At 46.7% G+C, this 14,437-nt stretch overlaps 1 protein-coding gene across 4 annotated transcripts in view; it reads right to left on the reverse strand.

The window, feature by feature from the left end:
• Window positions 1-14,437, reverse strand: part of LOC134212771 (chitin deacetylase 1) — an 86,207-nt gene that overhangs the window by 16,870 nt on the left and 54,900 nt on the right. For all 4 annotated transcript variants that reach the window (XM_062690920.1, XM_062690921.1, XM_062690918.1 and 1 more), the window contains exons 3-4: window positions 6,041-6,113; window positions 5,533-5,705 (exon numbers count right to left, since the gene is read on the reverse strand). In XM_062690920.1, the coding sequence (XP_062546904.1) occupies window positions 5,533-5,705; window positions 6,041-6,113 (246 nt within the window). The remainder of the gene's footprint in view (window positions 1-5,532; window positions 5,706-6,040; window positions 6,114-14,437) is intronic.

Genomic DNA, 14,437 nt, shown 5'->3' on the forward strand with positions numbered 1-14,437 from the left:
TAATCTGTTGTTCAATAGAATTAGGCCACAGCGAATCAAACGATGGGAATCATTAGGTAGAGCGTGGAAATACATTTCTGGAAGTCCAGACGCCGACGATCTTAAAGTCATAAACTCTTCTCTAAACTCCTTGGTAGATGAAAATAATAAACAAATTCAGATAAATCACTTGTTTGAGAAACGTATGAGAAACTTGACAAAAACTTTCAATTCACTGTTAGATAACGAGCAGAATTTGGAAAAAGTAACATTCGATAATTTAGACTCTTTGAATTTCATATTTGAGATTGATGAATTATTATACTATTTAGAGATAATTGAAGAATCTATAACACTAGCCGGACGAAGCATCCCAAGCAGCCGCATCATCCACCCTGAAGAACTTTCGGTTATTCGCCATACCCTCAACGATAACGGTTTTCGATTGAACTCGGTCGACGATATGTTGAACATTGCTAGCGCGTACGCAGTATATAACAACGAGATGTTCATGTATATACTCAAAATACCAAAAATCAAGGATGAGCAATACAAAATTGGTTTGATTGAACCCGTAATTGCCAATAATTTACGAATTCATCTCACGGCACAATTTTATATTGAAGGAGAGAACGCATTTATGTCAAAAACCCGTGTCCAAAGATGAAAGATCTCTCTATATGTTCACCAGCAACTTGGAACCGCCTACGGAGTGCATTCAACAATTAGTTTCAGGACAACACACAGCCAAATGTCCTATGGAACGAATTTACGAAGCTAAAACTATTCGTAAAATCACAGAAGGCAACATCATGGTTACAGGATCCAACATTACACTTTCATCAAATTGTTCATCCGAACGATTACTCAATGGGTCATTCCTCATACAATACTCCAATTGTACTGTGAAGCTGGACGACGAGGAGTATGCTAACTCCGACATGGAAATTACCACAGGAATTAAGGTCAGTCCAACTATACTGATAAACAATATCCCGTTACAGCACCTGCAAGAGATACATTTAGAACACAGAAACCATATAGATCATCTCAACTTAACTACGAACAATCTGCATTGGAAACTACATATGTTTGGATGGTTAACCTCATTATCAACAACAGTTATAATCATATGTATCCTGGGCCTGATCATAGCCATCATCTTTAAAATATTTAGTTGGAGAAAACATCTCACACTTAACACAAAAGAAGATATTCATATCAATTTCAGCCTAGCAACTGATGGATGTCCCGAGTCAAGAGATATACCACTTATCCCACAGCAATAGAAGAAAGCCGAGGACGGCTTTCAAACTAAAAGAGGAGCCGTTATGGAAACATCAGAACATCGTGCCACTCAGGTGCACCAATTGCAGTCAGACAACGTGGACGACCCAAACTGCTAGATCAGCAGTTTGTACATTATAAATAACCCGCGAACGCGTGGCGCGTTCTCTTTCCTTTGGCAGCTTTGGACAATCACCGGTGGTGCTGTATTGTGTTAGTATTATTAATAAAGTGTTTTAGAGTTACTAAGTCTTTTTTAAAAAGTGAATCCGTATCACGATTCCCATAAGTTTAAAAAAAACTATTAATTAAACTACTTTCTATATTTAAATCAAGTTCATATTCAATTATACTAAATATTTACAAAACTGTAACGGACCGAATGGCCGTTACACACTGTCGCAGCAGCGCCGTGACGAGCACTTCGACTTCGGTGATCTCGTCCAGGTCTTTAACCCTTAGATTCACCTCCGTCGTGAGTGCCCTCACCTTGATCGTCTCGCCTCATTTTTTTTTCTTTTTTTTTTAACGAGGGTAATGGAAATCTGCAAACAGACACCTGGGGAGGCGAACCCAGGTAGTGTGGGGATGGGATCACCACTCCCGACCCACTAAAACCAACTCCTTCCTCTCCAGTCATTCCCCCGGCCCGCAATTAAGCAATACTTCGGGGATGACTATTGGGCATTGCGCTCCCTCCATGACGTACACAAGTGCACGTATGCGCCTCAACTCTTCGACACTCCCCATGCAACACATTTGCACAAGACACACTGGCACCACATGTGCCCCAACACTCACCTGCCTATGCCGCTTGAATGACTGCAAGGAACCAATTTATAGGTACCCTGCAGGGGGTACCCCATGCCGCCATCTCACAACATAGACAGTCCTCACTCAGTGTGGTGTTCACCCCGTCCTGCAACAGGGTGGCACCACTTGTCTACCAAGCCGGAGGCGACCCTAGGTTGGTGGCTCCTATGCCGCTCCTACCTCAGCTACGAGGCAGACCCTTTCATGTCTCCTATTTCTGAGGTGCCGCAGAAGCATCAACCCCCCCGACACTCCTGCCAGACATAGCGAGACTTTCGTGTCCCCTAATACTGATGTGCCGCAGAGGTATTTGCCCCCATACACTCCTGCTGGGCTTAGCGAGACTTCACTCATTCCGTCCCTGACAGCCGGATCACACTACTGCCTAAGCAGCCACTCTGACCATACGTACCATGCAGAGTCTAACTTGTGTGCTCGCTCATACATTCAGTCCCAATCGCTTGCACCACTTGTGCACCACTCTCTTTGACATTCAGTCACTCACTCAGTGGGGGTTGTAATACCCCATCTCCCATTTTATCCACTCTGTGCACCTCCTGTGCATCGTTTGGGCGTGGAACACCCGGCACTTCAAGCGTGCCTAACACTCACCTACCCAGGCTTTGATACTGTCAATAGGTCTCCGTAATGTACTTTGCCGGTAGCACCCACCCACTGACATTTCCAGAAGCCCAGGTAGTCCTCAGCCAATGCGGTGGTCTCCCATCCTGGAACAGGGTCGTACCACTACCTTACATGTCTCCGATTTCTGAGGTGCCGCAGAAGCATCAACCCCCGACACTCCTGCCAGACGCAGCGAGACTTTCGTGTCCCCTACTTCTGAGGTGCCGCAGAGGTATCTGCCCCCGACACTCCTGCCAGGCCTCACCAGACTTCAGTCATTCTAACACTACCGACCATGCGTACCATGCGAGACTTACTTGTGTGCTCACCCATACACTCGGTCCCTCATTCTGTGGAGGTATTATGAGTAATACCCCCAGCTCCCATTCGTTTGCACCATATGTGCACCACTTGGGGTGTGTGGGTACCACCCACTGCCACCCGCTTGCCGCCGAAGCAGCCCTCACTCTGTGGAACCTCCACAGGCTCCGTTAACGACCTGGCTAATTGTTTCACCCCCCAGGCCATTCATCCCTTCGGCACGGGTCGCCTGACACCTTGGGATTCAGGGTTAGGGGCTTGTATGCTTTAAGCGGCACACGGTCGCTTGATAAGGTTTGCTTGCGGATATGTGGTTTTTGGGAGGGAATTAACAGCGCCCCCTGTTAACCCCACCACCTCCTAGGCAGAACCCCGACTCACAGACGGCTGGGGAGGGGTCGTCCAGCCCTTGGACATGGTCCCTGCTGCCCGAATCGTCTCGCCTATGACTTGCTCCAACTTCTTGTAGGCGGCGCCCTTTTGCGAGACGCTCCACTTCAGCTCGAGGATCATCTCGCCCATCCGGGTACGTCTTATTCGACGTACGTCGGCGCCGAGTTCTCCGAGCTTGACGTCACTCCTCATCGCCTTCAAGACGTCCGAGTACTTAGCCTCGTCCGTCTTGATGACTAGGGCATCGCCCCTGGAGCGATTGGCGCCTACCCTAGACTTCTTGCTACCCACATTCGCCTGGGCCTTCTTTTCGGCCCTTGACGTCTTCGGTTTCCTCTTGTTCTTGACCAGGGTCCAGGAGGCGTCATCCCCCTCTATTTCGCTGGTCTGGGGCGGCTTAGAGTTCTCAGCCTGCCGTAACCCCTTACCACCGTCTTTCCTGGGTGGACGGACCTTTCCAGGTCCTTCCTCCCTCGGGGAGGTACCTGGCCGGGGTTCAGCTTCCCAGCCCCAATACCCTTGTTCGGGGTAGTAACCCTCCGCGTTTTGGAGCGGCCCCCAGGGATCACATCCCCTGGAGACTGTCTTCCTCGTTTTTGTGTCTGCTTCGTTGGAGCAGTGACCCCCGAAGTGCCCGCGAATCCTTGGGCCTCAGTCTGGGTAGACCTCGACTCCACAGATTTCACGGGTTTACAATTGGCCGTCCCGACCGCCCTCTCCAGCTTGGCGTCCAACATCGACTTTCGAAGTTTTAGCAAGCTCCTCTTATGTTCCTTACTCATATTATGCTTCGATGACGCAAAGCCGATGATGGCGTCCAGCTGTTCCGTCGCCACCTCGAAGGCCGAAAGCCCATCGCGTTTGCGGTTCATCGCTTTCACAAGCCATGGGCCGTCTATAACCTCTACCAGCGGAGCCTGGGAGATGGTTAAGTGACCCACGCTGGCGCTGCGCACTGAGCTGCCGACTATTGCCTCTGGCCTCCTAGGCGGAGACCTGAACAACCCACCTCTTGCGAAGGGGTTGTCGCCTACACTACTACCACTAATTGAAGAATTGACTTGGTTTTCCATTTTGGTCCCACGAGTTGCTCGAGAAAAGAAGTCCACCACGCCAGAGCCCAGCATGACGCGGTAAGGGACAATTACTGTGGAGGGTGCCTCAAAGTAGCAGTAGAAATATAAATCAAAATTAACGAATTATCCACTGGTTGAGCTCAAATAGATTCCAAAATTGGAGGTTGGGGATGTTTATTTGAATTTACCACGATTTAAGAGTTGTAGGGGGATTTGAATAAATTTTAAGTTTTTCCCATACAAATTTCCTTATAAACATAAATTGACTTCGCGCCACCCCTAAATGGCCACCGAATTGCCTGAAATTTTGCCAGGACTCCTATATTATCAAAATGATGCTAATAGACATATGGGAGTTGGAATTTTCGAACATTTTTGAAATTTGAACTGCCCTAGTGCCCAGGTACCCCACAGGCTCCGTTAAAGGCCTAGCTCATTATTTCACCCCCCTGGCCATGCATCCCCTCGGCACGGGTCGCTTAACGCCTTGGGATTAGGGACGATGGTCCCGTTGGTCGCACCCACTCACTCTAGCTGATGTCAGAAGGACAACAGTGCTCAAGCTGCACTACCAGCTAAGTACGCAACCCTTAGCTGGCGGTCAATTGTCATCGGAAGACCCGTGGAAGCGTGAGATTGGAACTTGTGAGGACCAGAGCTGTTTAGGTCGCTCCTTCCCAGATGTCAACTCACCATTTCGCAGCCCTGTCTGTGTGTGTGTGTGCGTGTATATGTGTACACAAAAGATGAATATTTTTTTTTCATATAGTACAACTTTTCTTATAGTAATCGTTGATTTTCTTGCAACAAGTTGCATTCGACAGGTAGAAAAGCATTGTTGATCGCTATTGAATTTGATAATGATCCACACAAAACCAAAACGGTCTTGGCTAAATGCGAGAAATGCAGTACCGCTACTAGATTGTTTAATTTGGGTTTTTGGTTATCACAGGGCAGTAATAGTTAAATAATTGATAAATACTGATGTACCTTCGTAGATCCTATGGATCATATCCCAACCCCGACCGCTCCCCATTACCTGCCGTAACTTCGCAGTTGTCTACGTTCTGTTTGAAGTCGCAAATCTGGCGGGTCACGTCGAACAGCAACCCAACGGAGCACTTGAATTCGAACACCTCACCATCGAGGCATAGGTAGTACTTGGCACACTCGACGTTGGTCCACATTTTATGCACTGGTCGTTCTGGATTTCTGCAAAATAAAAAGAAAGCGAAATTGGAATTTCCCTTTATTTTAGTTAAGCTCGCGTACAGCTACACGGTCTGAAATTGATGACTGCAATAGAGACCTAATAAACCTTAAGATTGATTCAATCGGCGGTATCATTAGCCACGGTTAATCGCCGTTCAATCATTTCAAGCACTACTTATCAGCGGGAATTGTGACAACACGAGTAAAGAAGGAAATACCAAACGAAAGCAGAAGGAAAAGCTCATTCAGTATCTAATACGATTGGTATAGGAAAGATATACCTACACCGGATAGCGAATAGTAATAAGTTGCAAAAAGTGACATCAATAGCTGACCTGTAAAATCGTCCATCCTCTAAGCAGGGAACTGTGTTTTTCAAACTGCGCTTGACCAGGTTGCCGGCGTGTGCTGTGCGGAAGAAAATGGAAATGAAAGAAAATGCCGATGAAAAGTTATGTCGGTTACCAGTGGTTTATATTGGTTATGCAATGAAGGAATTTTTATTCAATAATTAATCTTGTTTAGTGTGGTTTATAATTGACTACGTGAATTCATTTTTTTGTAATATCTAGAAACTTTTTTCAAATAGGCGTAATTGATTCTGACCTTCATTTTTGGAATAGCGAATGTGCGTTTAATTTAAATTAGTTTAACGTCAGTTTAACGAAATATGCTGAATAGAGAGAGTAGGAGTTGTTTCAAATTTCAAGGTCAAGTACAGTTACGCCTATTTGAAAAAAGTTCCTAGATATATTCATATTCGGCTGGACACTGACAATTTCGGATCGAATATCAGTTAGTGAGTACTTTTTTATAGCGTAAACTAATAAATTACTGTAAAACTAAACACTGATATGATCAGAAAAATATATATAGCTCTTTTAGTGGAATGTATTCAACCGTCTAAGATGAATTAAGTACTGTCCATTTAATTCCACCAGTTAATTTTCGTTATCTTTGCAGATACGTATTTCGACCACAACTGTGTGGTCGTCTTCAGTGTCTTGTACTTGACTCGACGGTTGACTGATATGATTATTTAAACAAATTGCCCATATAGATCTGACCCCTACGCTCAACTTAATGAGAAAATTATTTTCATCGAAATTTTACACTGGACGAGCACAAACGTTTTCGCAGCCAAAAATATCCCCCTATGCAAAATTTGAGCTAAATCGGCCATGATTTAGGGTTGATCAAAATTAATCGAAACTTTTTTTTTTCTCACAAGGGGAAATATTTTTTTTTGTGTTTTTATGCCAAATGACTCAAAATGCATTAAACTTTGAGAATTACCTTTTTGAAAAAAATCGACTGTTTTGGGATTTCGAAAAAAAATCTTGTGGCGAAAACAATTTTTCATCGAATTTATAAGTTTGTGACGAAGATTCAAAATCACTTGCTGTTAAGAGTTCAGTGCGTGATCTCTCATGTTTCGGACAGCAGAACGATCGTGCGGTCGGCCGAATTATTGTGTTCTGCATTGCGCGGCCGGCAATAAAATTAATCAGTTCAGTGCGTGATCTCTCGTGTTTCGGACAGCAGAACGATCGTGCGGTCGGCCGAATTATTGTGTTCTGCATTGCGCGGCCGGTAATAAAATTAATCAGTTCAGTGCGTGATCTCTCATGTTTCGGACAGCAGAACGATCGCGCGGTCGGCCGAATTATTGTGTTCTGCATTGCGCGGCCGGTAATAAAATTAATCAGTTCAGTGCGTGATCTCTCATGTTTCGGACAGCAGAACGATCGTGCGGTCGGCCGAATTATTGTGTTCTGCATTGCGCGGCCGGCAATAAAATTAATCAGTTCAGTGCGTGATCTCTCATGTTTCGGACAGCAGAACGATCGTGCGGTCGGCCGAATTATTGTGTTCTGCATTGCGCGGCCGGCAATAAAATTAATCAGTTCAGTGCGTGATCTCTCGTGTTTCGGACAGCAGAACGATCGTGCGGTCGGCCGAATTATTGTGTTCTGCATTGCGCGGCCGGTAATAAAATTAATCAGTTCAGTGCGTGATCTCTCATGTTTCGGACAGCAGAACGATCGCGCGGTCGGCCGAATTATTGTGTTCTGCATTGCGCGGCCGGTAATAAAATTAATCAGTTCAGTGCGTGATCTCTCATGTTTCGGACAGCAGAACGATCGTGCGGTCGGCCGAATTATTGTGTTCTGCATTGCGCGGCCGGCAATAAAATTAATCAGTTCAGTGGGTAGTCTCTCGTGTTTCCGGACAGCAGAACGGTCGTGCGGTCATCCGAATTATTGTGTTCTGCATTGCGCGGCCGGTAATAAAATTAATCAGTTCAGTGCGTGATCTCTCATGTTTCGGACAGCAGAACGATCGCGCGGTCGGCCGAATTGTTGTGTTCTGCATTGCGCGGCTGGTAATAAAATTAATCAGTTCAGTGCGTGTTCTCTCATGTTTCGGACAGCAGAGCCGTCGCGCGGTCGGCCGAATTATTGTGTTCTGCATTGCGCGGCCGGTAATAAAATTAATCAGTTCAGTGCGTGATCTCTCGTGTTTCGGACAGCAGAACGATCGTGCGGTCGACCGAATTATTGTGTTCTGCATTGCGCGGCCGGTAATAAAATTAATCAGTTCAGTGCGTGATCTCTCATGTTTCGGACAGCAGAACGATCGTGCGGTCGGCCGAATTATTGTGTTCTGCATTGCGCGGCCGGCAAAAAATTAATCAGTTCAGTGCGTGATACTTGTTTCGAAGCGGGCTTGGTAGTCATATGGCTACTACTTCTGCCTCATACGCAGGAGGTCGTGGGTTAAATTCCAGGTCCGTTCCATTCTCCTACTTTGTATCTTTCTCTTTATTTCTCATGTTCTAACAATCGCTAGAACTGGAAATGGACTTCCATACCGTTTCCATTACTATTCCTATACCTTCAACTTGAGTATTCTAACAGTTATCTGCTAGAATTGGAAATGAACTATAGAGCTCGTTTCCTACATCCAATTAGAAATTCCATCAGTTACCTTCTCCTATCTATCACATTGGCAGCTCGTTAACCAAGACGGACCTCTGCCTCTCCAACCTAACCCATAAATTCCAACAAATTCCGCATGAACTCGTGGCAAGTGCAGAGGTATATTCGGCTTGCAGTGGGCGAGTGATTGCATCATCATTTCCTCCCCTTCCCTACATTGACTTGCATTCTGACGTGGCAGGCGCCAGTATGACCTAACAAATGAGATCACCAGTACTTGTACATTGAAGATGTGTGCTAGTCCCAAGCAAACATCTGTTGGTTCCCTGTGCAAGAACAGCTGATCTGGTCATAATGGAGTAGCAACTACGAGCAGTCAATCAAGCTCAAGCTCAAGCTCAAGATTCAAAATCACTTGCTGTTAAAACACGAAAGCCTCGTTGTTGGCTTTTCTCACCAGTTTTGGTTAGATCTGATACATTTTCCACATCGAATTTTGTTTGTTTGGTTTGTTCTTCTTCAAAGGTACTGGTCGAGATAGTTTCTGTAAGGTACGGTTCATTCGTGTCTTCAGGATTCTCATCTGCCTCCTCAAAGTCACTGCATGAAATAGTATCTGTGGGTCCACGTCGCTGTTTTTGCAAGTAGCGCATTGCTTGCTTTTCCAACTTGTTCTCCGGTTTACACTTCCATCGAATCAGAAAAGTATTGCCTCTTCTCAAGTTCAGTCGTTGACATTAGCAGCCTATTTTCTGTAGATCTTTCCAATTTTTATGGCATATAAAATTTTAAAATTAAATTGCCCTATTACCAATCACTTGATTAATTTATTTACCTCATACAATAGCTATCAATGCTTCTGTTGTTATTTGCGTACTTTGTTTAGCAGTTTGTTTCTCTTCTCGCAAATGAAACATGAACTTACGAAGAAGTTCACCATACGACGGTAAATTAGATGACTTGGGAAACAATGGCGACCGTGTGCCGCTCAAAGCGCACAAGCCCACGTCCTGGTGTTAGGTGGGACGCTAAACAGCCCTGACACGACGGCCCTCCGACGAGACAGGAGGTTTGCGCAGGCCCAATAAGCCGCCTGGAATATAAGAGATAATGCGACTCGATATAATCGGCAAAGACCTAGGCAACGAATAAAGGATCACGATTGGAAGCTTGGAACATGGAACTGCAAGTCGCTAGGTTTCGCAGGTTGCGACAGGATGATCTACGATGAATTACATCCCCGCAACTTCGACGTCGTGGCGCTGCAGGAGATTTGTTGAACAGGACAGAAAGTGTGGAAAAGCGGGCATCGGGCGGCTACCTTCTACCAAAGCTGTGGCACCACCAACGAGCTGGGAACCGGCTTCATAGTGCTGGGTAAGATGCGCCAACGCGTGATTGGGTGGCAGCCAATCAACGCAAGGATGTGCAAGCTGAGGATTTAAGGCCGTTTCTTCAACTATAGCATCATCAACGTGCACTGCCCACACGAAGGGAGACCCGACGACGAGAAAGAAGCGTTATATGCACAGCTGGAGCAGACATACGATGGATGCCCACTGCGGGACGTCAAAATCGTCATCGGTGACATGAACGCACAGGTGGAAGGGAGGAAATGTATAGACCGGTCATCGGAATGGTAGTCCGAAGCACCTTTTTTCCCCGTAAAAATATCCACAAGGCCACATGGAGATCACCTAACCAAGAAACGGAAAACCAAATCGACCACGTTCTAATCGACGATAAATTCATTCATCTTACCGCAGTGCGAATATTGAATCCGACCACTACCTCGTTTCAGTATGCCTGCGCTCAAAACTCTCGACGGTGTACAACACGCGTCGAAGTTGGACGCGGCGGCTTAACATTGGGCGGCTACAAGACGGTAGACTAGCCCAAGACTACGCGCAGCAGCTGAAAGTGGCACTCCCAACGGAAGAGCAGCTAGGCGCAGCGTCTCTTGAAGATGGCTGGAGAGATATTCGATCCGCCATTTGTAGCACCGCAACCGCTGCACTTGGCACGGTGCCCCCGGATCAGAGAAACGACTGGTATGACGGCGAATGTGAGCAGTTAGTAGAAGAGAAGAATGCAGCATGGGCGAGATTGCTGCAACACCGCACGAGGGCGAACGAGGCACGATATAAACAGGCGCGGAACAGACAAAACTCGATTTTCCGGAGGAAAAAGCGTCAGCAGGAAGAAAGAGACCGTGAAGAGACGGAGCAACTGTACCACGCTAATAACACACGAAAGTTCTATGAGAAGTTGAACCGTTCACATAAGGGCCACGTGCCACAGCCTGATATGTGTAGGGACATAAACGGGAACTTTCTTACGAAAGAGCGTGAGGTGATCCAAATGTGGCGGCAGCACTACGAAGAGCACCTGAATGGCGATGTGGCAGACGAAGATGGCGGTATGGGGGAACCCGCGCAAGACATAATTCTACCGGCTCCGGATCTCCAGGAAATCCAGGAGGAGATTGGCCGGCTGAAGAACAACAAAGCCCCTGGGGTTGACCAACTACCAGGAGAGCTATTTAATCACGGTGGTGAGGCACTGGCTAGAGCGCTGCACTGGGTCATTACCAAGATTTGGGAGGAGGAAGTTTTGCCGCAGGAGTGGATGGAAGGTGTCGTGTGTCCCATCTACAAAAAGGGTGATAAGCTGGATTGTGGCAACTACCGCGCAATCACATTGCTGAACGCCGCCTACAAGGTACTCTCCAAAATTTTATGTCGTCGATTAGCACCAATTGCAAGGGAGTTCGTGGGGCAGTACCAGGCGGGTTTTATGGGCGAACGCTCCATCAGGGACCAGGTGTTCGCCATTCGCCAAGTACTGCAGAAATGCAGTAGTAGTAGTAAAATTCTTCTTTATTTAAACATTGTTTGTTCTACAATTATTTTTAACATGTACAGTGATCGGCCCTCCAACTTCAATATTAATTATTATTATTATTATTATTATTTTCATGTTGTTACTTAATTTTAAAATATAATGTATCATGACGGCCTTCAGGAGGCGCTAGTGTGTTTTTTTTTTTTTCAAATTTGATAACCTAACTACTATGTACACTAATATTTACAATAAAAATTTGATAACCTAGATTGGAACTAGCGCCCTAAGCGCTTCTTGGCCCGAGTGCAAGCAACGGACCCTAAACTTTTCTTTACACTCCCCAAAGCGTTCATGTAAGGTATTCCGGCTAGACGGTGGACCTCGGATGTTCTTGTCCTGGGAGGGGTGTTGAGGATCATCCTCAGGAATTTGTTTTGGACCCGTTGAAGTTTGAGGTGGTGGGTTTTGGCGCAGCTCTCCCAGACCGGCATGCCGTATTCGATCACAGGGAGGATGACTTGCTTGTAGACAGCAAGCTTATTTTTCAGGGACAATGACTACCGGCGGTTGATCAAAGGGTACAGTAGTTTCAACAAAACGTTACACTTTTTCACCGTTTTGTCAACCTGTTGACTGAAAATAAGCTTGCTGTCGAGGGTCAAGCCAAGGTAGTCGGCCTCATTGGCCCATTCCACAGTCGTGCCATTGAGGATGATTTAACAGTCCCCAGGCGGAACAAGTTTAGGGGATTTGGAGTGGGGGGAAATGATGACCTGGGTCTTCGCCGCGTTGATACAGATCTTCCAGCTGGTGAGGTACTCTGTCAGGGCATCCAGGCCTCGTTGGAGTTTTGCCACTAGCGCTCTGATCACTCTACCGTTGTAGACGATGGAGGTGTCATCTGCGAACAGAGACAGAATGCCGCCTTCTGGAGGTTCTGGCATGTCGGAGGTGAACAGATTGAAAAGCAGGGGCCCGAGGATACTGCCCTGGAGGACGCCTGCGACGATGTTGTGCGCATTGGAACTTGCTCCGCTGATTGAGACCCGGAATGTCCTTGCCGACAGGTAATTGTTGATGATTTTCACCAGGTAGCTGGGAAGATTGTAGCGTTGTAGTTTGTACACCAGGCCATCATGCCATACATTGTCACATGCCTTCTCGACATCGAGTAAGACCATGGCGGATGTTTTTGAGACAAACTTGTTCCGTCTGAGGACGTTGGTAACTCGAGTCAGTTGGTGTACAGTTGACCGACCGCGTCGGAAACCAAACTGTTCCTCGAGCAAGATGTTGAGATTTTCGGCAGACTCAAGTAACCGGTGATGAATAGCTTTTTCGAATAGCTTGGATAACCCTGAGAGAAGGCTGATGGGACGATAACTTCTGGGGGGGGGGGGAAGAACCTTCCCAGGCTTCCGGATGGGGATGACTTTCGCTGACTTCCAGGACGATGGGATAAAGATCAGCGAGAGGTGCTTAAAGAACGGAGTACTCATGTGTTTGAGCTCGAGATTCAGGATGCTATCGAAGCCTGGGGCCTTCATGTTCTTCGATGATTTGATATAGGCCGTCAATTCGCCAGCTGAGATCTCCAACTCCTCCGAGAAAACGTTGGGAATCAAATGGATGTTGTTAGCATGCTCGTTGACGGCTGCTTCGTGTGGACTGACGATGTTCTGCCCAAGATTGTGTGAACTGACGAAGTGACGACCTATTTCAGCGACCTTCTCTGCAGGAGTTATCAAGCGATCCTTAGAGCCATTATTGTCTAGTGGGATCAAAGGTGGAATGGGCCGAGGCTTGGATTTTAGTATTTTGGTCATTTTCCAGAACGGCTTAGCATAATCTGGGAGAGTGCGGATCTTATTCGAGAAGTCGTTATTTTTGAGGTCCACCATTCTGGCCTGGATAATTTTTGAGATTCGATTGCAGTGTGCCTTAAGTTCAGGCAATCCAGTACGCTGGAACTGCCTGCGAGTGACATTCCGCAATCGAATCAAATCTTTGGTGAGTGTATCTATGTTTAAGGAGTTGCTTACCTGCCGAGCCGTCGGTACATGTTGCTCCCGGGCCGCCGTGATCGCCTTCTCGATAGCGCAAAGCTGGCGGTCGATACTTTCCGGCGTCTCCGGACGCACCTCGTAATCGACGGTGTTATCGACGCACTGCTGGAACCGCTGCCAGTTCACCCGGTGATAGTTTGTTATGTAGAGGTGGAGGGTTGCGTGGACACCGGACCGACTCAGCCGAGTGGGGGAATCCGGGCTCAAGATCGTGTAGTGGCCTTCTTCCATGTCGTTGCTCCAGATGGTGCCGTTTCGATTGCCGCGACTGTTGCCCCAGGCTTGATGTTTGGCATTCAAGTCGCCGGTAATGATATACTGGCCTTGCCTCCGCGTCAGCAGAAATGCCGCGAATACAACGTGCCCACACATCATCTATTCATCGACTTCAAAGCCGCATATGATACAATCGATCGGGACCAGCTATGGCAGCTAATGCACGAAAACGGATTTCCGGATAAACTGATACGGTTGATCAAGGCGACGATGGATCGGGTGATGTGCGTAGTTCGAGTTTCAAGGGCATTCTCGAGTCCCTTCGAAACCCGCAGAGGGTTACGGCAAGGTGATGGTCTTTCATGTCTGCTATTCAACATCGCTTTGGAAGGGATAATACGAAGAGCAGGGATTAACACGAGTGGAAGGAGGGGCAATATGCCCTAGCTAAGCATAGGCTGCTGTTATGCCTTAGCTATAACGATTTTCATGGGTGTTTCTACCTCACGCAACAGTTAAACAATATAGCTAGCTGATGCCATATTAAAATTAGAAAAAATCTCAATCATATTGATAATATTCACATTTAAAAAAAGTGGTGATATTTCGTTGCCGGAAAACTCATGAGGCAAAACGCCTTTTAGCCGGCAGCTCTTAGGGAACA

Source organism: Armigeres subalbatus, chromosome 2 (genome assembly GCF_024139115.2).
Source record: "Armigeres subalbatus isolate Guangzhou_Male chromosome 2, GZ_Asu_2, whole genome shotgun sequence".
NCBI classification, from domain to species: Eukaryota; Metazoa; Arthropoda; class Insecta; order Diptera; family Culicidae; genus Armigeres; species Armigeres subalbatus.